Source organism: Passer domesticus, chromosome 22 (assembly GCF_036417665.1).
Source record: "Passer domesticus isolate bPasDom1 chromosome 22, bPasDom1.hap1, whole genome shotgun sequence".
Taxonomy (NCBI): Eukaryota; Metazoa; Chordata; class Aves; order Passeriformes; family Passeridae; genus Passer; species Passer domesticus.
The window spans coordinates 455,371-479,683 of record NC_087495.1 but is presented as its reverse complement, the minus strand read 5'-3'; the positions used below and the strand labels follow the sequence as shown (position 1 = coordinate 479,683).

Sequence of the window (24,313 nt, the reverse complement as noted above, 5' to 3'; positions counted from 1 at the left end):
TTATGAAATTTAGTCTGAAAGGAACTGGTGTGCACAATGAAGCTGTTGCATTATGCCAGCAGCAGAGAAGCAAACTTTCGAGCAGGTACTGAGTGTGTTTCACAAGGCAGTGCCCCATGTGCCAGGGGAAGGTTCACATGCAGTCATAGCAGCTATCCCACACTCCAACACCTTCATTAGTACCACATCACAAGGGACACTGGCACACAGGCACACAGGCACAGCTCCTTCCCTTTTTCCAGAATGTCCTTGCTAAATTAGAGGGTGGTGGCAGATCTCAGGGCTGTTTGCTCACAGAAAGGATGGATATGCCCAGACATGCCTGGGACCATCCTTCCTAACAGACCCACAGCAAAAACATGAATAGGATCAGACTGTGTGGCACAAGGTGCTGTCCAAACAATGCTGAAGTATTTAGGACAACTCCCAGGAAGTCTTGACTGGAGAAGAGAGGCTCAAAGGTCAGCTCTTCAGCTGTGTGCTGGAAGAGTTCGCCAGCTGCACAACAATACAGGTGAGAGCAGAAGGAACAAAGCAGCCCTTACACCTTGCAGAAGAAGATACCTGTGAGCACATCACTGGTTCAGCCATTAAAATCTCCAACCTAAATTCTCAGGACAGCTCTTTTTGGTTTCCCATATCCATAAGCCCTATCTCTCTGTTCACAGCAGTGGAGGAACACACCTGATTCCCATTTTTTCCTCTGCTGTTTTATTTCTCATGTGTTGGAGGAGATGAGTGTTCTACCAGCGGCTGACTGCAGGGAGACTTCTCAGGCAGTGAATGTCTATGAACCTCCCCTGTCTGTGGTTATGCTGTACTTGCTGCATGCCTGGGATTGCTTTCCCAAAGAAGCCCCAGATCTCCCAGGTGGAGCAGCACACTGAGCTCCTGAACAAGCCTGGTGGATACCAGGTGCCAGGCACAGGCAACCTCCCCTGTCCCTCACGTGATTTCTTCACACATCAGACTGACTGTCATCAAATAAATTCTCCACAGTCACTGTCACCACCTCAGAGCCAGTTTGGCTCACTTGGGATTTGGGCAATGTCATGAGTTTGGCATCATTGAAAGAGATTATGTGCTCTGCTGCTCCTTGCTCCGGTGTTTGAGTCACCTGTGTGGAAGGAAGATGACCCAAGAGTCAGACATGTACAGCACCACTTTCCCCTGGATCCCTTTGCTGCTCACACCTTTCCCAGCCTCAGCTCAGGTAATAACATTTAGCTTTAAACTACAGCTTCTACAATTACAACAGGCATGAGACTAACAGGAAACACCCAACCACACACACCAATGATGCAAAAGAAGACAGGAGAGTAATTTAAATATTTCTCTCCACAAATTGCTATAATTTAGCTTCACAAGCAATCATAGACAGTAAACATTCTGTGATTATCCACTGGAGGAATGCCATCCCAAGGAATCTTTGCACACTGGACTCCCTCATCTAAGGAAATCTTGACTGATGGATGAGATATTGAAGAGGATGAGGCTGGGTTCAAACCTAGCACTAGGCCTCCAACAAAACAGCTGCAGTGTCACAGTGTCACAGGGCGTCTTTGAGATGTTAATAACCCCTGAGTAAGCAGGCACCTCCACACACACTGCCAATCCTCCTCCTCAGCAAGTCATGACTGAGCAGCTTTCCCTCCAGCAAACCTGCTTCATGCCAGCACAGAAATCCCCGAGTACTGTGGACTGGGGGTTTGCACCATAGACCCCTCCAAGAATGGGAAATCACGGAGCAGAAGGGGCAACAGGGCCCGCAGGGTGGATTTGGGAAGAACAAGAGCATGGGAGAGAAGGATGGGTGAATAATGCAGTGGCTGTGACACAGAGCAGTCCTTATCTGAACAATCTGGGCAGTGGTGGCTTGGGAGAAGGTCACCTTGAGATGCCCAATGCTGAGGTGCCCCTCCAGCTTGCCCTGGGAGGGGAAGATCTCACCGATGAAGGTGCTGTCTGTGTGGAGTGCTGGCTGGTGGTGAGGCTCTGCAGGGCCCCAGGAAGCGGAAGGCCATGAAGCAGCATGAGCAGCACAGCAGCTGGGAACCTGTGGGAGAAGCACTGTCCGAGTCTGACCTGGGACAAACAGGGCCAGCCTGAGAGCACAGGGAGCTCCAACGGCCAGGGCACACAGGGCTGAAACCCATGAGGAACTGGCATGTGCTAGTGTTCCTTTTCCTGGCTGCACCACTGGCTGTCAAACAGTTTATGACTGCTTGGGTTCATTTTGGCTCCCTGCAGGACTGGCATTAAGAAGCCCAGCTGGTTTACCTGCAGCTGTGGCTGTCCCTGCTCACAGGAATCCCTTTTTCCTGTTCCCTCACACCATCCAGCACTGTTCCTTGCTGGCCTAGCTTGCATCTGATCCAGCTATTCCAAAATCATTACCCAACTCAGCGGTTCTCCACTTTCAGAGGGAACTTTTTCTAGGTCTTCTTCCTCATTCTCTGCTGTTGGCTGCCCCCTCCAATGTCTCCTGATTTATATTCTCTCCTGCTATCCCATGCTCTGCCGTGGGGATCCACCATTTGTCATAGCCTGGTCTGCCAGTTCACTCTGCTCTTACAGCTTGCAAACTTGCCAGAGCATGGAACTGGATGATTTTTGAAGTCCCTTCCAATCCAAACCATTCTACAATTCTATGATTCAAAGGGTCCTTGACATGGTGTCCCCAAGCCCAGGTTTGTCTCTCATCTTTCTAGTGCTACACTGCCTTTTTCTTCAGTCTCCCACTAGCTATGTAGACAAATTCAGTGCTTGGGGTTCCATCCATCATCTCCTCATGCTGTTGTGTCCACACTTACAGTGAGAAGAGTTTGCTCTCTTCTCTACTGTAACAATCAAATCCATAACTTTCCATGATTCCAGTAGGTCCAAAAGCTTAACATGTCCCATCCTCACCAAATCCAGTGTTTTTCCAGTTCATCTTTACTTTCTGTTTCTTCACACTTTTTCCTTACCATGACCCTCTTCACCATCCTGTTTACATTTCAGATGTCACCAAGAGGAACCATGACTGCTCAAAAGGTAACCTGAACAGCAACAAAGGTGACAGACCTGAGTGCCTGCACTTCAAGTGAACATGCAGGAGAGCCAGCATGGGGAACAGCTCCATGCAAGACTCATGGAACTTCACATCTGCAAACAAAGCCAAGAACATAAAAACATGCTCTCAGGGTTTTTTACAAGAGAGCTTCTGGACCACAGCTCTCTAGCATTTCATCACCACCACACCTGCACACAGGCATGAGGAGCATCCTCAGAGGAGCAGCCAGTAGAAAGCAAGCTGCAAGATGCTGAGATGAGCCAGAAGAGACTACTACAGTTCACAAGAATCTATTGTGACTTGCAGGAAAATGGGATGTGCAGCCTTCTGCTGTCAGAGTTATTACTGCATCAGTCTCTTCTCCCACATAGCAAGTGATAGGACAAGAGGAAATGGCCACCAGGAGAGGATTAGGCTCTGTGCTCTTCCACATTTTCATAAATGACTTGGAGATAGAACTGGAAGGAATATGAAGCAAGTTCACAGAAGATCCAAAACTGGGAAGAGCTGTTGCCTCCCCCAAAGGCAGGGAGGCCCTGCAGGGAGACCTCAACTAAACAGAGGACTGGGCTGTCATCAACCATGTGAAGTTCAACAAGAGAAAGTGCCGGATTCTTCACCGGGGATGGGGCAACCCTGGCTGTGTGGGTGGACTAGGCAACAAGAGGCTGGAGAGCAGCTGCAGGAAGGGACCCGGGGTCCTGGTCAATGGCCAGCTGGATCTGAGCCAGCAGTGCCCTAGCAGCCAGGAGAGCCACGCGTGTCCTGGGGGACATCAGGGACAGCATGGCCAGCCAAGAAAGGGAGGGGATTGTCCTGCTGTGCTCTGCAGTGGAGCAGCCTCACCTCGAGTCCTGGAGCAGATCTGGGCACCACAAAGAAAGAAAGATATTAAACCATCAGAGTGTGTCCAAAGGAGGGCCATGGCAATGGTGGAGGGCCTTGAGTGGAAGCTGTGTAAGGAGCTGCTGAGGGCACTTTGTCTGTTCAGCCTGGAGGAGACTGAGGTCAGACCTCATCACATCTACCACTTCCTCATGAGTGGAAGAGGAGGGGCAGACACTGATCTCTTCTCTGTGGTGACCAGTGACAGGACTTGAGCAAATGGCCTGAAGTTGTGTCAGGGGAGATTTAGGTTGGATATCAGGAAATAGGCTTTTCATCCAGAGAGTAGTCGGGCACTAGAACAGGCTCCCCAGAGAAGTGGTTCCAGCACCACACCTGACAGTGATCAAGAAGCATTTGGAAAATACCCTTGGTCATATGGTGTGACTCTTGGAGGTGGTGCTGTGCAGGGCTAGGAAACTGGACTCAATGATCCTTGTGGGTCCCTTCCAACTCAGCATATTTGGTGATCAGGGAAAATTTCTTCATGAAAAACATGGTCTGGCATTGGAACAAACTGCCCAGAGCAATGGTGAAGTCACCATCTCTGGAAGCATTCAAAAATGTGTGGATGTGGCACCTGGGGACAGGGTTTGCTGGTGAATGTGGCAGTGTTGGGTTAGTGGTTGGACTAGATCGTGGAGAGCTTTTTCAACCTAAATGATACTGTGATTCTCTCTCTCTCCAAGCAGTCACTGTATCACTTACAGTGGGTTCTTACCTGTGCTCTGCCTTGACGTGCTTTTGGTGAGCAGCAGTTCTGGTGAAGGTTTTGTCACAGCAGCAGGGAGAAGAACTTGGAGGAGTGGTTATTCTGAGCTGCAAAGACATCAGGGTGGTGGGTCCTGTTGTGATAACATAGCCCTGACAATTGCTGCAATGACAAGGATCAAATCATGGTTACCATCCAAAGCTGTTGGCTTTAAAACGAAAGAGAGCGGGTTTAGATGGGATATGGGGAAGGAATTCTTCCCTGGGAAGAGGCCCTGGCACAGGTTTCCCAGAGAACCTGTGACTGCGCCATCCCTGGAAGCATCCAAGACCAGGCTGGATGGGGTTTGGAGCAACCTGGGCTAGTGGATGGTGTCCCTGCCCGTGGCAGGAAGTGGAACAAGAAGAGGTCCTTTTCAACCCAACCCACTCTGACATTCTATGATTCTGTTGCAGGGACAGAATCACAGCCAGAAACCATGTGGAAAGCAACAGAACGGGAGTTGTGCTCAGCAGGTACAAGACCTGCTTGTCCTCCCACTGGACAAGCACTAACACCTCACTCTGTTTTTCCATTGTTTCTGATGAGCTGAATGCAGCTGAACCCCTGATCCTTGTATCATTTACTGCAGGTCTCCTTTTGGTGTGAATTCTTGTTCCCTTGCAGCAATGTGGAGGTCTGCCACAACATTGTGAGCTGCCCCAGGACAGGCAAAGATATTGGCTCCTCACACACAACCTGCTAAAGCAGCCAGGAACTGGAGCAACTTGGTTATTTTTGGAGACTTTCAAATTTGCCAGTAGTCCTACTTTTCCTCAATGAGCTATGTGGAAAACCAGTTAGGAAAGAACTAATCAGAAAGTGGTTGTGCTCAGTGGGGCAGGAAAAATGAGCTGAGCTGTGTTTCTCACACATGGAGCACATGTTTCTCACACATTTCTCTCACACAGAACTGAAGGGAAGAGGAGAAGATTTCAGACTATTACTTTACTATATTGTCCAAACTTCCGTCTAAACACCCCTGCTCCCAGCAGCCCCACCTGAGGCATGAGCAAACTCTCTTCCAGATGTCACATGCCATGGGAAGCCTCTTTTTTTTCTTCCTGGCCATCCCCACCAACCCGTGGACCTCCAGCTGATGCTTCTCCAGCTCATTCTTTGTTGATTTGACCTTGCTACACTCTTTATGCTGGATCTGCTTTCCTCTGGCAACCTGACAGCATTTCATGGGCACCTTCAGGCAACAGTAGAAGTGAAAGACTTTATCACAGGCTTTGCAACAGGCTTTGCAGACAAAACTCTTCTTGGAAGAAGCTTTGTCCTGGGATTCCTTTGCTTCTTTGGCACTGGCACCTTCTTCCTTGCCCTTATCTTTGTCCAGAACTTCAAACTGGGATTCATTGTTCACCTTCCACCTCCTGATCCCAGGTTTCAGCCTTCTTCCCTCGATCAAGAGACCTATGCAATTACTGTTTTGGAGGTGACTGAGCACCTGCCCCTCAGTGTCACATCTCTTGAATGCTCCTACATAGTTTTCCCTGCTCGGACACAGCAGACACACATCAGACATGTCATCCCATCACAATGGTGATACACAGCTCTGCCCAGAAGTGGCTGTGGCCATGCATGGTTAGAAACATAAAGACTGATCCTTGAATTTCTCCACCACACATGCAAGGGTCTGCATGAGATGCCAAGAGCCAGGGCCAGATTTTCCTAAAATCTTGTTTCTCAGACTCTTGCTTTCAAGCATTTGCCTCCTGCTCAGACACATGAAGTTACAGCCATGTTTGCAGACCTGAGTCTCAGGTATGATACTGTCAAAATCTGCCACTAAGAGTGGATATCCAGCCCTTAATTACAAGAAATCTCAGAAACACTTCACAAACACAATCCCTTTGAAAAGGAACAGATAATCTTGCTACAACCCTTTTGAGTCTTCTGCTCAGGGCACTGAGGTATTTTAAACCACTCATTATGTTCATTTCTTAGAAAGCGCAAATGCCTTCCCAAGTCCCTCTAACACCATCACCTCAAAAAGCACAAGCTGGAAAATTCACCCAGGATCTCAATCTACTGAAAATACCCACAGGAAATGTATGTATGGGAGAAATCAAAATACAAACAGATACATTTGTCTTCTTTATTATCATGAGAACCCCAAACTGTGTGGCTGTGGAAATTGGCATAGGCTTCTCCTTTTGCACTGTACAGGAAAACTCAGTCTGTGCTTGAAAAACTTCATCTCTGCCTTCCTCACTATGGGAAGAGCTCAGCACAGTGTCCCCTCGCACAGCACCATTGCCCCAGATTTCCAACCAACTGAAGACCAGACAACATATTTCAATGGACCTGGAAATCTTAAGACACCAAGTGGTGATCCATTATTTGCAAAGACATCAAGGGAGAACAGCAGACTGGAAAACTGGTTTCCAGTCTGCCCTGTTCTGTCAAAGTCACTTTGACTTGTGACATCTAAGACTTCTTTTCACATCCCTTCAACCAACCCTGTCCGTTTTTCTGACCTAAGAGAAGAATGATTTTTCAATCTACCAGTGAGATGCTGTCTTTTATTTTTTTAAACAAAACCATGGGAAGGAAAAGCCTTTTTTTATAGAGCTCTTGACACATTTCTGATATTTGAGAGTAAGACTGACCAATCTTGACAAACATGATCTTCTAAATGATTGCAGAGAGCTCTGGAAAGCAGGTGGCTAGGGAGGAGGTTATGGAGTTGCCTGAAAGAGCCAAACCCTGCCCTTGCATGCACCAGCTGCCAAGAGTGACAGTGCTCTGACTACAGCAGGGTTCAAACAAGAAGCCAAGAGATTCCCTGTTGTACCTCCACCAAAGAAACCAATCCTTTACTTGGAGTGCACGTTTGGAGATGGATGCAGTTTCTTCTGCAGGGATGGTCTGTCCCTTCCAAGTGCTTCGGTTCACCTAACTTTACCAGATTTTTTTTCAGGTTTTTTTTTTGCAGTAGAGAAGCAAAAACTGTTATTTTCCTGTGGATGTGCAAACGGAATGTATCTCCATGCAGCACATACATTTTCAGAAATGTAAGGTCTTCTCCGTTTTAATAGGAAGCTCACACCTCCCTGACATGAGGCCTGCCATTATCACTCATATCTCATGCCAAAAGCCACAAGGTCCATAAAGTCTCCTGCAATGTGTGGGCCTGGTAAGCAGTGATGTCAGAGCTGAGTAGACTGGCCTCGAAATTAAGATATGGAAATTCAGTGTAAAGATCTGTAGGATGCCAGAAAGAAGCTGGTATCTGGCAATCCTCCTCTGGACACTTCATCTAGAATAGATGTTTTTGCCAAGTAAATAACATTTTCCAGGGCTTTTGTTTTTGATGATGCATCTTGCTTGATTTCATCTCAACCTTGGCTTGAAGCCCTGAAAAGCCACTCAGTGGCAGCAGTCTGCTCTCTTTGACATTGCTGCCAGAGAGGCGGCAGCTGCCAGAGCAGTCACACTGCCCCTCTGCTACACACGCTGAGGTGTCCAGGAGTTCACTCGGGCTGTGCATTCACAGACACATGAATTGTTGGCTCATCTGCTCCAGAGTCATCAGGGCATCAGCCCTGGCCCACCCCGTGGACACAGAGTCAGAGGGAGTGGGACAAGTGCCTGCAGCATCAGAAGGTGACAGAATCAATGGCAGATAAGAAAGAATCATCCTTTCACTAGAAATCAAAGCCATGACCAGGTGAAAATGCCAGCTGGATTGGTGGCAGTTCTTGGTACAGCTAGAAGAGAGGACTAGGAATGAATATTGGATTTGCAGCATAGGACCTCTTTCAGGAGACCACTGAGGCAAGGAATGGGAGTGGAGCATGTGCTGTCATCCTCCAAGCCCTACAACTACAGCAGTCATCATGTGTTGAATATAGGTAAAAACTTATAAAATAAGCGCTTTGTTACCCTTGTAAAATCATGGCTCAGACCTGCTACTTTGGCTAAGCAGAAGGGGACCATGGGAAAGTGACTCAGCTGAACTGGAGGTAGAAAAACAAGTTATATAACCAATATGTTTTCACATCATGGCTTATGGAGGTTGGTTGAATTATATTTGTTATACTTCAACAGATCATAATTGATAATGTCCTAACTGCTTAAAAAGGCCTGGTTTTAGCAGTGAAGCAGCTCTCCTTTGCACCTTCCTGGGGACTCTGCATCGTGTTGCTTTGTACAATCGAGATCCTTGGTTTCTTCTACCTGTGCCCTACTCCCAGTCACCGACTCCCACCTTCCACCCAGCAGCATTTCCTCACTGCTCAAGACCACAAACAGGCCAATAGGCCCAGGGTTCAGAGGGTGGCCTGCCCCCAGCACATGGGAGACAGGCTTTACCTGTCCCTTCCACACATGAAACAATGGCAAGTGTCAAAGCCATGAGGCTTCAAAAAGACTGATGGCCTTGACCCAAATTTGCATATAAAGTAATCAAACCTTCTATCCCTAAAAAGTCCAACACATTAACAGCAAACTGCTTTTTGCTCTAACTCTCCAGCAATCTGATGGCATTTCCACACTTCTTCAGCTAAGCAGCTCTGGCACCATGAGAAAATAGGAATGGATTGGGCCGTACTTGGCTAAAAACCACACTGTGCATATCCCAGAGGACTCTGCAGTCCAAATAATCTGGATATGCTGGGAAACAGATGAAAATATATATAAGCAAACAGAATAAGCAAGTCACATTTGCATCCTTTCCAGGAGAACACACATCTGCAATTACCTTCCTGACCCTCTGGTCTCCTTGTACGCTTGTCATTAAAGCACCAAATTCAGTTAAGCATTTTTCCTTCAAATAATGGATGCAAAGTTACAACTGGGCTCAGTTGGAAAGCCTCCCACAGCTCAGGGCAGGACTCACATGTGGTTATTGCTCTGCATTTGTTCTGGAGTTAACAAATTGCTATCTGCACGTGTATCATTCACAACTTTGCCAAACTAGTATAGCATGTAACATTGTCCTACTGCTGTCAGACCCTCACAGGGAGGTATTTATCTGTAAAGTGCATACAGAGCAAGACCAAATTAAAGCATTCTAAGAAAATTAACTCAGAAAATAGTCTGGGACTACAAACTGTATTGTCATGGTCATCTTTGCACTAGAAGAGTGTGCTCTGTCATGACCTTTCCTCTGCACGTCTAATCTGAATCTGCCTTCTGTCAGCTTAAGGCCATTTTGGCCTGGTCTTGTCACTGCTTGCCCTTACAAAAAGTCCCTCTCCAGCCTTCCTTTAGGCCCTCATTTTTATAAAACACCCAATAAAATATCCGGCACACTCTCACTTCAGCAAGGGGGCACTTCCAACTTTTGATGGCTTCCCCAACTTAAGCAATGACCCTTGATCTCAGGGCACAATGGGACCTGTCCACCCTTTGAGCCTCAAACCATGCCCACTATGAGAACATCCCATCATACCTCTTTCACTGCTTCCCTGAGCCCTGCCTACCCCAAAGCCAAGCCCTTCAGGTCCTCTCTTTACTGGCTGGCTTGAAGATCAGCTTGTGATGCCACAGGATGATCTCAAAGGCTGTGTTCTCACTGATAGCCACTGAAGGTGAAAATAAAAAGCAAAGGTATTAAGAACACAAACCCAAAAGGAACCTGAAGCTGAGCTGTTAACAGAAGTGACTGCTTCATGGCACAGAAAACAGGAAACTACCACATTCAAGCTTTGGTTGTACTAATTGCAGCACTGACATCCAGCATGAGGTACTTGCAGACCTCCTTTCTCATTGTCCAACTTTGGGCAAGAAGATCAGGTTTTCCAAAGTATGTTGCTGAAAGAGACAGTGACAACTTCAAAAGGCAAGGCATGGTTCTCCCAAGACTCAGGATTTTTTCTCTCCCTAGTTATAGAGATTCCAACTTCTGCAGAGAACAGGCACTCCTAGACACAATTTCCCTCATCTGAGGACAGACACATGAAAATTGGCTGGGGTTTGCACTGGGGATCAGAGGCGCTGTTTTTTTCCAGTCAGAATGCAGAGGGGAGGGGGGAGTTCAGCTGGAGGCACCTGGCTGTAGGTGAACCCCAGCTCTGTGCCCACAGGGCCAGCACACAAAGTCAGGCTCTGCTGCAGAGACCACCAAACTGACTACTCCACACACTTGTGCAAGAGTTTGACAACAATGTAGAGGTACAGGCACAGTTTAGGTTTTAAAGCAGGAAAACTGAAAGCCAAGGCTATAGGGAGGACAGGATGGTGGCTGCACAGAGACCTACGATGAGCCCTGGGCTCTCAGACTGATGTGCCTCCAGCTGACTGTTACCACAGAATGGTGGCCAGCTCTCAAAGGTTTGCTCATTATAAAACCTGCACACACAGAGCCACAAGCAAAGCAGCTGTGTTTTCCAAAGTGCTTTTCCAGCTATTACTGGAAAAGTTACAGCTGGAAAACACCAAGGACACGGGTGTTGAGAGCCACTGGAAGAAAAGAGGTTACTGGCCAGGGAGGGATGAGGAGTTAGAAAGCAGCTGCTGCCAGCAGCAGGAGAAACTCGGGGAAAGAGTAGGAGGACACTTGTGAGGAAGAAAACTTCTGAGCTGGGTTGTTTCTAGATATACTTCATGAACAGTTTCAGAGACGCAGATTCCTGCACAGTAGCTGCCAAACAGCAGAGGCAGATAAGGACTGCTGCTCCAACACTGCCAACACAAGGCAGGTGAAACCACCACCTCCTACTCACAACCTGCTCCATCACCTTGGAGAGACCCTTAGGGAGACACTAACAGGGACCCCATCCACCTGCTTCCTGCATCACACTCAGACACAGAATCCCCCAGAAATACAGAATATTCTGACTTGAAAGGAACAAGGGCATGACTGAGGCTCACCCAGACCCAGCCTGCCCTTGCTCCCACCTGCTGCAGACCTGGCTCACAGTGCAACTGAAGTGGTGACCACTTAGAACCTAAACACATCAGGCATTCCCTCAGCTTGCTGTGAATAAGCATCTCTCCTCAGAGCCCAAATCAGCCACTCTTAGTTGCTAATCTTCAGCTTCATATACGTTACCCTGCCTCACTCCCACTAGAGAATATTAAGGAATCATTAAACCAAGTCCTGCTGGAGGACTGCCCCAAACCCAGAATGGCAGATAGTAAATCAAGTCCTCAGGAATTCCAGTATTTCCCCCGAGATGGGGATGAAAACTCTATCTGCTTGCATAAGTGCAGCAGTCTGTTCATCTCTGTCTCCGCAGGAGCCAGGCTCCATGCAGCACAGATACCCTACAGCAGCAGCACCTCGGTGTCTGTCAGGAGCTCCACAAAGCTCTCTCAGTATTGTCACAACAGTTTGGCCCTATAATCCTCTGGGCTCCATTTGCCTGAATTCAGTGAATGGAAAAACAAACAGCTCAGCTTGCAGCATCTTTCCAAAGGGTTTCAAAGGTAGGGGAGACAGGAAAGGTCCAGGCACCCAGTCCTCCCTAGGTCACTAATGCTCAGGGCCTTATGCTCAGCACACCAGGATTCACCTTCAAGCAGAGGATGAACATGACAAATCAGAACTTCTCCGATGCAGAGACAATATAGAATATCTTCTACCTCCACGTGCAAACAGAAATGCATCTTTGGAACCCAAATGTCTCCTGAGTATCAGTCCCAGTCTGAGCCCAGAGGAAGAAAGTCTCAGTGCTCAGCAGATGAACATGTGGCCTTGTCTGTGAAGGCAACACCGCCAACACCTCAAGACTTTTACCAGCCTCTTCTGATACCCTGGAATCACAAAGACTGACTCTTAACCAGAGTTTCATTGTAAGAGGTCTGTAAGTCAGTGTTTGATCCACTCCACCAAGAAGGAGCTTGGAAATGCCCTGGCTCATGTCTCTCTCATGCTCTTGTATGACTACCAAACACACCAACATTTTACACTCAGGTGGTCCAAGGTAATCAAGAACTCAAGTTACCCTTGGTTAAAATGTTAAAGGCACACAGACCAGACTTCCGATTGTAGAGCAGCTGTAGCACTTTCTTCTCCCTCTTACACAAAAAAATTGCAACTTTAACCTCATTCCTTTCTCCTGTCTAATTCTAACCTGGATCTGCTGAGTTTGCCTTGATCAATCAGAAAAATGATGACTCCAGAGTAAAACCCCAACCCTTTAAAGACACCCCAGCATCAGGACATGATAGACTAAGCCAGGAAGAGGAAGAGTTTTTATTCAGGATAATGAAGAGACTTGGGCAAAATCTACTGTGTCTCAAAAGTAATCTAGGATTATACTTGTCACTTGATAATAAAACTGGAAATTGGCAAATATATTAATCTGAAAAGGATTTTTTCACCATTGCAGTTACTAAGTTGAAGAAGATGCACAGTTATACTTCAGTGGGAGAAACCACACCCAAAACCTGTAGTTCATCCCAGACATTCTTGCATGATTTTTGTTCTTGTGTCTTTTAATCATTCTGGTTTGGTATCAGCCAGAATAATCTATCATTCCGACACCACTACCTGGGAGAAAAGCAGGAAGCACAGCTTGGAAATAAAAGGTAAAGTCTCTGGGACCCAGAGAATACACAGTGCCGTGTAAGAAGAGAAAACTCTCTGGGATGGGAAGGAAGCAATAGCAGGCTGCGGGGATATTCAGTGGAACATTCTGAGCTACTATGAACAGCTCCCTGAAGAAAGGCTTCTTGGAGACATCAATGTGACCCCCAGCAAAGCCAAGGGAAATTCACAGATGAAATATTTTCCTTCTTCTCCCATTGGAATGTTTCTGATTTTATGACACAAAATTGAGTTGTTATGAATACACTCACTGCTCTGCCACCATGCCAAGGTGATCTCGAGAACCAGCACATGCCACATGCCACAGTGCAGGACCTCCTGCTCCCTACTGGCTGGACAGCATGGGACACCAAAGGTACCACCAGTTAATTTATCAGTTGCCAGCAGACTCAAATCATCCCCTCTCTCTTCATTTTCATCATAAGAAATATCTGTGCTTCTGTTTGTTCAATCTGCAATTTGAGGAAATTCAGTTCTGTGTAATTAAGTAATGCTCCTCCTTGGAATGGGTATTACCACGAGATAATTAACCATGCTGGGAATCTGGTGTTTTGAGAAAGCAATCATGCTTAACAAATGACAAAGCCAAATGCCTGTTGGGAATATTTGCTACAGAGGAAATTATCAGCATTATTAGCGCAGTTTTGCTTTCTATTAAATCCTCATTTACATTTCACTGCATGTTAATTTAGTTTTAAATTTTATATGACTTGTGAGTCTCTTGATCTGAATTGTTCAGGGTGTGCCTAAACCCACCTAAATTTGGAAGGCTGTCCCACCAGGCAACAGATGGGGGCTCCTGGGTCCCTGAGCCATCAAAGGCAGTCAGCAAATAAAAAAATCCCACCAAAACGAGTAAGAGGAGTCATCCAACAGATTGATGTGTAATGGGGACACTAAGTGCAGGATGCCCATCACCACACTCTGCTTCACACAGAAGACCATGAGTCAGGGACCAACACAAGCAGAAGTGCTACCTGGATCAAGAAAAGAAGCACAGCCCAAATAAATTTTCAATCCCATCTTCCTCAATCACAAGGAATTCCAAGTAAGACACTGTATTTAACGTCAAGACATCTCCAGCTTAAGGGAAGTTTTAAGTATTTGTTTTCAAAGGCAGTCACTACCATACAGTAAAGTCACCAGTGGAAGTTTAGTTTACTTCTACCTTTACCACCAGAGATGTTTGCTCTTGCCACCAAGTTGTCAGGCAGAAGCTGAAGTCCAGGGAAGGATACTTTCACAGCCTCCAAAAGTTTCCACTTCCAGGGTTTTCTCTTCATCCACCTTCCTGATCAGATTGTCCATGGCTTCTCTCTGAGAGGTGCCTTCACAGCCATCCAAAGCTACCTGTAACAAAGAAACAGCCACAAAACTGTGACAGTCTCCTACAAACTCTTGGATTTGAATAGAGATCAGAAAAACAGCAACAGTACCACAATACTGCACTAGATCCTTACTCACTGGTTACACAATTTAACTGGAAGGGGTTGTAGGGTGGCAGTTACAGGAACACCCAAACATGGCCGAGGTGTAACAGACATGACACCCTGAAAACAAACCTGGTGGATTCTTCCACCATGTCCAGCTCTTGGAAGTGGCTGACAAGCAAAAACTACTTAAAAAAAAACCCCAAAAGTAGACTTAAAGAGAGTGTTCAAAACAACATTTCATGTAATATTTTTAGCGAATACTTTTTAAAACTGTCAGTCTCGTTTCACTTGTCTCTGCAATTTTTCTGCTTGCCATCAAAAAATTGATGGCCAGAAGAAAATACTCATATTATTTAAATAAGCACCTATTAACTGAATTATTATTTCTGTGACAAGGCCATGTGAAACATTTCTTATGTGAGATGCAACCACAGTAGTTTGGAAAAGCTCTATGATGCCAGTAAAATACCTAGAAGGCTCCTACAAGGGAGAGGCACTTGTCAAATACAGGCTGACCTCCTTTCCACCAGCACTGTGCTCCTGAGCAGAACCTCTTCAGGACACCAGCCCAGCTCCCTGATGTCAATAAGCACTACAGAGTCCTATCAATAAAATGATTAATATCTGTCCTAAAACTAGTTACATTTTTGCTCCCTTTCCCCTGGTTGGTAAGCTCTTCCACAGCCTCATTCCCCTGCTGATTTTTCTAATTTTCAGCTGAAATTTATTCATGGCCAGTGTACGTCTGTTCATGTGCCAATATTATCTTTTAGCTTTAAAAGTCTTTTAAACTCTCTGAGGTGTTTACCCTACCCTTCCTATTTGATTTCATTATAAGAGCATGATCATTTTCCTTCTCAGTCTTCATTCTCCTTGTCTAGATAAGGCAGCTCCTATTATAAAACAGGTTCTACACCCCCTGGACTTCTCACTGCAGATCTGTCAAGCTCCAGTATGAATTCACCTTTTTTGAACCAGACTGGAACAGAAATTTTTGATGAGGTCTTTACTCTTAGTTCTTATTACTGCACCCAATGCACACCCTTCACTTCACACCACCACATCAGTCAGTTCTCACTACTCAGTTCTCCAGCCATGGAACTGGAGAACTGCATTAATGGAATGTGGAATCATAGAATCATTTAGGCTGGAAAAGCCCTCTAGGATCAAGATCCGCCATCAACTAGCACCACCACCATGTTCACCACTAGCCCATGTCCTCAAGTTACCACATCCAGATATATTTTAAACCTCTCCAAGGATGGTGACTCCACCATCCCTGCCTTGGGCAGCCTATGCCAGTGTTTGATAACCTTCACAGTGAAGAAATTTTTCCTAATATCCAATGTAAACCTCTCCTGGCACAACTTGAGGCTCTTTCATCTTATCCTGTTACTTGTTACATGGGAGGAGAAACCAACTCCCACCTGGCTTGGACCTCCTTTCAGGGAGTTACAGAGAGTGAGAAGGTCCCTCCTGAGCCTCCTTTTCTCCAGGATGAGCTGCCCCAACTCCCTTAGCCACTCCTTGTGTTCCTTCTCTGGACGCTTCAGCTCTTCAGTGACTTTTTTGCTATGAGGAGCCCAAACAGGTCAATCTTCTCTCTCTTGCAGATCCTCCTCTGTGTAGGAAAAAGATTTTGATTGTGCTCATCATCAAGATTTGCTAAACATGCCTTGGTATTTTTGTGTCCATAAGATCAGTGTTAATATTAAGTACCAAGAATCCCACTAGTGACCTTGCTACAAGTTGTGAGTCCTGCCTTCAGCACAACCTGCGGTTGTTTACCAAAGAAATTCATTCTTTTTAGCATCACTGTTTCTCCTAGTTTAACAACTTCCTTACATGAAATTCAAATGCTTTGCTCTAGATCTAGACCAAGGCAGGAAAGAAAACCCCATTTTTACCTCATCAAATAAAGAACCCAGGTCAAGCAGAAGCAATTTAGTGAACACCTGAGAGGGACCAATCTGGTTTTTATTTATGCCTCAGCATATGTTATGTTCTTATAGAGGCTGTACATGTACTTGCAACCCTGTCCCCTGGAAGGCTTCGCCTGGCAGCCAGTCAAGGCAAAGAAAGCCTCCAGGGCCGGACTGTCAATGACACTGCCCCGCCACTTTGCCACTGGGGCAAATGCCCGGAAGGATGCCGGCAAAGGATGCCCAGGAAATGAGACTGTGGGAGGAACAGCAGCACACAAAAGCAGCTAACGGCAACACAACAGGACCCATTTTCTCTGGGTATGTTGGAGGGAGCGGGGGTTTGCCTGTAGGGTCCGCTCAGCCCTTCTCCCTCCTTCTCGCCTTTTCCTCCCTGTGGTCCTGCTTCACCGTTCCCGGAAAACCAGCTTGTCATCGCGACGACCTCGTGCTCTGCCACGTCCCCAGTGAAGCAGGAGCTGCTGCAGCCAGCTGGCCCTCATGCTTCCCGGGCACAGCCTGCGCCCAGCCGCGCCCGCGGCCGCCTCCCGCAGCACCAGTCTGCCGGCCGCTGTGTTCGCAGCACTGCCTGCCGCACCGGCCTGCCGCACCGGCCTGGCTCTGCCAGGGACCGGCCTTGCCGTAGCACCGGCCCGGCTCTGCCAGGGACCGGCCTGCCGCACCGGCCTGCCGTAGCACCGGCCTGCCGTAGCACCGGCCTGCCGTAGCACCGGCCCGGCTCTGCCAGGGACCGGCCTGCCGCACCGGCCTGCCGTAGCACCGGCCCGGCTCTGCCAGGGACCGGCCTGCCGCACCGGCCTGCCGTAGCACCGGCCTGCCGTAGCACGGGCCCGGCTCTGCCAGGGACCGGCCTGCCGCCGCCGCCCGCACCCATTGCCCGCAGCCGCCGCGCCCCGACCCTGAAAACCCGCGGCTGCTCCAGGGGGGTGCCCGTGGCCACGGCAGCCCCTTCTCCCCGACGGAAGGAACAAGCAGTCTGCTACTGTTTGGAAATCATGCCCAGCCCACCACAGGAGCTACGGAGACGCAACGCGGTTCACAGCACACACGCTCTGCCTGCTAAGCTGATGCCGAGAGACCACCTGGGTTCTTGTGGTAACGCTGTCCCTGTCTTCTGTTTCTTTCTCCTTCTTTCTTATCCTCTCTCTGCTCCTTTTCCTATCCTCCTTACCAGGAACACTTAACTTTTTTAATCAATAAAAAATTCTTTTATCTATTGCCGCGTTCGTATTTTATTTTTGTCCAAGAAATCTACCAGAAGAATCCTCCCCCTTTTATAGCAGAACAGGATGACACCCTTTACTGCATTTGCTTTTTTTTTTTTTTTTTTTTTCCTTACAAGTTTGACCTATATGTGCTCTCCTTCCTGTCCCAAAGAGATCAGATCACTGCCTTTCTCTCCAAAATGTCTGGTTCTGCTCATCAATTGTCGGGACCACTCTTAGCTTGGAGAACAATAAGTAAGAAGCCTTCTGCCACTTGCATGACACGGGTGTCTGTTCTTCCCTATTCACTATTCTATCACTTCTATTCACTTCCCTTCTACTATTCACAGAACCACAGAATAGTTATGGTTGGAAGTGACCGCTGGAGATCATTTAGTACAACCCCCCTGCCATGGCAGGATCACCCAAAGCAGGTGACACAGGAACTCATCCAAGGGAATTTGGATTGTCTCCAGAGAGAGACTCCACACTCTCCCTGGGCAGCCTGTTAAAGTTGTCTGCATTCTCAATGAAAAGGAAGTTCTTCCTCATGTTGAGGTGGAGCTACTAATGTTTTATTTATGGCCATTACTTCTTGTTCTGTCACTGGGCACCACTGAACCATCTGGCACCATCCTCCTGGCACCTCCCTTTGAGATATTTGTATGCATTAATGATCCATTCTCAGTCTTCTCCAGACTATCCAGGTCCAGCTCCCACAGTCTCTCTTCAAAAGAGAAATGCTGCAGTCCACGCATCACCTTTGTAGCTTCTGCTGGACCTTCTCCAGTAGCTCCTTGTTCTTGGGCAGAACCGGACACAGCACTACACGTGCTCCTCACCAGGGACAAGTGGAAGGGCAGGATGACCTCCCTTGACCTCCTGGTCACAGTCTTCCCAATGACCCCCAGGATCCCACTGGCCCTCCTGGCTGAGAGGACACACTACCAGCTCATGGACAGCTTGTCACCCATCAAGATTCCCAGGGCCTTTTCAGCAGAGCTGCTCTCCAGTAATTCAGCCCCCAAACTGTTCTGGTACTGGGGATTATCCCTCCCTAGATGCAGGATCCTACATTTGCCATTACTGAACCTCATTTTGTTTCTCTCCACCAACTTCTTCAGCTTATCAAGGTCCTGCTGAATGGCAGCTCAGCCTTCAGGTATATCAGTCACTCCCTCCAGTTCTGTATGATCAGCAAACCTGCTCAGGGCCTGTTCTATCCCTTCATACAGGGCAGTGATAAATAAGTTGAATAAGCATTGATCCCTGGAGAATGCCACTCACTACAGACCCTCAGCTGGATTCTATTCCACTGTTCACAACCCTCAGCCATTCAGCCAGTGTTTGATCCATCTCACGGTCCATTTATCTAAACCACGTTGCCTGAGCATACCTACGAGGATATTGCAGGAGACTATCAAAAGCCTTGATGAAGCTGAGGTAGACACCATCCTCTGCTCTCCCCTTGTCAACCCATCCTGCCTTGCCATCATAGAAGGCTTTCAGATTGGTCCTAATGGATTGTTGAGAGATGTCATTTGAGTTGTCATTTTCTTTCACATGCAGGAAATTTGTGTTTCTGTGTTTCTCCTAGATCAGGCTCCAGGCTAATCCATGAATTTGCAGGTCATCTCCTCTCCTTATTTTTTTCTTGGTCAGACAGTATCTGCTGTGATGCCCAGCAGCCTGATGTGCCACCAGCCTCTCCATAGCTCCACAGTACATTTGTTTGCCTATCAGACATTTCAGCCATTCCCAGAACATCCTAAAGGTCTTCTTCAAGTTATTCACTCACTCAGGTATATAACCTCTCATATAAGATCTTCTCTCTCATTCAGGATGCAAACGTCAGACAGTTCCCCTACCTTAAACATAAAAGAAACTAATCCAACAGCTCCTCCTGTGCTCTAATGAGCACCTGAACTCCTTAATTAGTTTCTCTAATTTCTAAAGATCTGTACTTTTATAGACCAAACTCTGCTAGTGAACCTGCTGATGTGTTTTCCCCTTCAATTCACACCAGCCTACCTCTAGATCCCTTAGTCTGAAGTCCTCTTCTGAGAAAACACAAGAAGAGGTACAAGAGCAGCATCCTTTGGGGAGCTCTTGCAGTAACCTACCACTGCTCCCAAACAGAAGAGATGTCCCTGGCAGTGGGAGATGCAGTGGTGACATTTTAAGACTTATTTTGACATCACCAGGTGAGACAATTAGAAAACATCCCCCAATTCTGCTTGCAGTAGGATTTTTTCATTTACCAGTGTACCCAGTTAAGATTCCTGCAGTGGCAAACAACCTGCTTGTACTATCCCTAATACCTGTCTGAGCTCTGAAGCAGCTTGGTTTGAGCGTCAAGGTCTGCAGGCACTGGAGTCAAAAGGGAGAGAAACCACACAGCTCAGAATACCCAGGTGCCTTCTAGAAGAGAGCCTAAACAGAAGGAAAGAGCTAATGTTTCTACTAGCTACTCTAACACTCTGACTTTCTGGGTTCAGTGCTGTATTGTGGACTGATGACTCTGAACTCTGGAACAACCTAAGTGGTGTGGTGCACCATGCAGGAGAAGTTATCCACTCTTCCTCTGTATCCACTTAATTTCTCTTAAGTGATAACCTGTATTCAAATTCTCTACCCCTTCTCAATTACAGAAACACCAAAAAAGCCACAGAAGTTAAGCACACAAAATAGAGAAAGGCTAGATTCAAAAGTTATCCAGAAAAAACAGAGATTTATAAAGATGCTTCATGAAACATCACATACTAGTTTTCCAGCAAAGAAAATCAAACTTGCTCCATTGCACAGCTCAGACCAGGTACAGAAAGAACCCAGTTGCCATGAAAAAAGGCCGTTCCATGAGAAACTCATACTTGTCTTGCTGAATAAGTATGTAGCTAATGACACATGACAGTGAGAAGAAAAACGAAAGCCTCATCTTTATGAACCCCTGGAGAACTAGATTTCATCCCTACCAGCCTAGAGCTCCAGTGCAACACTGGATGAACCAGATAAGACAAAACTTTCAGAGGTGGCTGCTAATTCCGTGTTTGCTTTCCCAGTCCTACACCTGAGTCACCTGCATAATGCCATGGGCCCATCATTTTAATCAGTTTAACTTCTGGAATAATTAAACACTTTCCCACTTGTCTGGGGGAGAAGGAGTGGAATTAAACAAATAAAGTCCCCAAGGTCAGTCTACACTTGGCAATTTCCTATTGTTTTCTTGTACTGCAGGAGGGGAGAGCTCTGCCCACAGCCTCACTGGAATGCTCCCCAAATAGATCTGTTATTTGATAGAAACTGTGGGCTGAACCAAGAGTATGAAGGGATCCCATAGAGAGGAGTAGGATTTCATACTCAGAGCAGGGTTTGGGGGCTCTGTAGCAAACAGAGCACACAGCGACTGGTGAGGATGAAAAGAAACACTGCTCCTCCACCAAATGAAGCAGGAGCTCTGCAGTACATGATGATGCAGTTACAGGCAGTGTATCCTCTTCCCAAGAATCAGAATTATAATGGCAGAATGGTTTTGGTTTATTATTGGGGTGTTGTGTTTGTTTTTTTCAAGGTGAAGGGAGAAAAAGAATTGCTGAATTTTAACCACCTAATTCTATGAAGACAAAGAGAAGAGAGCAGGGAAAAGGGGAAGCCTTTAAAAGAAAGGCTGCACTACAACGGGAACAGGCATATATGAAGATCCTAATCTCCCCACTGCCAATGAAGTTCAGCTCCAGGCCCCCCACATGGGTCTCTGCTGACAGCCACAATCCCCAACAGATGCCAGTCATTTGCTGAACTTATTGCCTGCTCTCTCCTCTAACATCTCCATTCCAAGCTCAGCTGTGTGTTTTCAGAGGCAAAAATGTTTTCAGAGGCAGTCACCAGTCACACCCCAGTCACACCAGTCATACCCCAGCCCACAAAGACAGGACAGATGCTTCTGTTGGCAATACTTTTTTAGGTACCCTATTCCAATCTGTGTCTGTTCTCAGGGATTCCCCATGCTGGACATGGTGAGGTGTTGCAGTGTGATGTCATGGCTTGCCTCAGTTACCCAGGTCCTTCACCCCCTCAACAGCAAGTTCCAGCCCGCAAGCTCTGGAGCTCGGGGTGTGCCCAGACTTGTCCCCACGTGCTCAGCTGCGACCACAGGTACTGAACAGCATCTCTGGGGACAAAACACCACAGGTGCTGCTGTTTTGTTCAGCAGCTGGGACCAGGCACACCAAGGCAGTCCCATCAGTAATATTGGTAACCTCCAGTAGTGAGGGACCATGAGACCTTAATTGAGGGGCTTAGGAGCTGGGCAGAAGTTCTCAGCCCACCTGTTGTGGCTCTGGTCAGGCTTACTCAGACAGAAAGCAGAGATCATTCATGCCACTGAGCACAACTTTTCACTCACTATAATCCTGTGTCAGGGGAGCTCAGTGACATGACAAACTAGGACAGGAGGTCAAGCTGCATCCTGATCACAGCATGTGAGGGCACCCTGTAATTTCCAGCTGCACAGGATACAGCTAGCTCCCCTCAGGTTATAGACAGCATTTTATCCTTTATGACTTCTGCATATCAGCATACAGAGTGCAGTTTCTTACAGAAAAGGAAAGCAACAGTCCTCCCCACCAAGTGCTGCCTGCAACACATAAAAAATAAAACCAAATTATTTAGTGGATGTTCTAGTCTTGCAGGAAAGTGTGTGGTAAGAGTTGCAAAAATGACATAAAGCTGGGATACAGCTGAAAGGGAAGCTGATGACAGGAACTGACAAGCAGGTAGCAGAGAGGTGGTTAGTGGTTCTGTTCAAACTCCCCTATAGAGCCTTGTCCTTACTCCCAAAAAGGGTTTTGCAGGGTATGAGGAATACTAGGTACCTCCTCTGGCCCAGGCTCCCCTTGCAAGGGTAGTCTGACACTGATCCTGGTCTCCAGGTTGCTTCCACTGCTCAGTTTTCGCTATTTCCACAGTCCAGCACAAAAGGACCTGAGACAACACACATGTGCAGTTGATACTGTGCAGAAGGCAGGTGGAAGTGCCAGGTGAGGCTAGCCCATCATCTGGTAAACCATGTGTATGATGCTACCTTGACGACACACACACCCCACCCCACCCTATCCACAAAGTTTGCCTATTTCAGATTTTTTTACCTGCTTCTCTGAGGCAGTCAGGAATCCCTCTTCTACTGCCTCCAAAACGCTGTGATGGGGCTCAGCTGTGTCATGCTCTGGATCAGCTCCTCCCTGCAGCACAGCAAGTGAGCAGTCAGTGTCTCTTCATTTGCTATGGTTTCTGTGGGGAAAAAGATTCAGAAACACAAGAGAAGAAATAAGTCAGTCTGAAGAAACTGACAGGTTCCTGAAGCGAGGGAGTCTCTCTGAAAGATCTAAGTGAATAGCAAAGCTCATCCCAAGTACAAGCAGCAGAGGAAGATCACTTTACTATTCTCTTTAAACTCTGTGAAAGGAAAATGTCTCATTTATCTAACAGAGCACAAAGCCATAAAGCAAGCTGGAAGTTAACACCAGGTTTGCAAGGCCACTGTTTTGTGTCAAGCTCAAGTAAAAACGAAGTTTTCAACCCCAAGCCTCAGCTGTACTCACACTGGCTGCCAGCCATTAATCCAGCCCTCCAAGCAGCAGTGGGGAGAGCCCTGCACAGCTACACCTCCGGCTACAGGCAGAAATGCTCCAGGATCTTGGCCAGCACATGATAAACATCCCACATCCGGATACAGGGTTTCTCTGTAATGTTGCCCACTCACTTTGCCAGAGGCTGAACCCAATTTCCTACCTGCTTGATGTGAGGCTTCTCCACTGCTCTGTTCCCTCTCCAGCAAAGCCACCCTCAGCTCACGATTCATGTCTTGAAACAGCTTCAGAAAAGACACGAGGGTCTGAGTGTCCAGAGGCCGAACATCCCAAGTGTCACTATCCTGGGTGTAAGCATCCTTAACTTTGCCCAGCTGCTTCTTGAACACTGAATGTTCCTCTCCCTTGGCCAGACAGGCAGCCAGAACCTACAGCAGAACAGAAATGAAGGAAGGTTTAGAGAGCAGAGTCAACTGCCCTATACAGACAGACACAACAAGCGTAACCCTGGAGTTTAGGTCAGGGGATAAAAAATTAAACAGGACAAACAAATAACCACACACACACACACACACCACTGAATGCAGTCTGGCCTGTGGCCACCCACCCTGAGAAGCAGGGCAACAAGCCCTGCTGCCAGCCCTTATCCATACAGCAAATCCCACAAACTGGAGCTGGTTCCAGCACCAAATGTTTCTTCATGTCCAACTGGCCAAAGACCACTAAGTGTAAAAGACCTGATAAAGCATGAATTTAACACTGCTACTTTGGAAGGCAAAGCTAGGGCAAGAGATACTGGATCTCACTGCAGAACAAGGAGGGATCACTTGCACAGAAAGCAGAGACCATTTCAAATGGAACTGTCAGGAATCTCCATTCTCAATTATAATGGAATTCTGTCTTCTAAAGAAAACTCTGGAGAGGAGGCACGCAAACTCCGAGTGCCATGG

General features: G+C 47.2%; 1 protein-coding gene across 1 annotated transcript in view; it reads right to left on the bottom strand.

The window, feature by feature from the left end:
* ZBTB40 (zinc finger and BTB domain containing 40) overlaps positions 1-24,313 on the bottom strand; it is a 52,727-nt gene that overhangs the window by 21,766 nt on the left and 6,648 nt on the right. Inside the window, 5 exon segments of the mRNA XM_064397494.1 lie at positions 14,366-14,457; positions 14,459-14,547; positions 22,923-22,966; positions 22,969-23,064; positions 23,566-23,791. Of these exon segments, the coding sequence (XP_064253564.1) occupies positions 14,366-14,457; positions 14,459-14,547; positions 22,923-22,966; positions 22,969-23,064; positions 23,566-23,791 (547 nt within the window).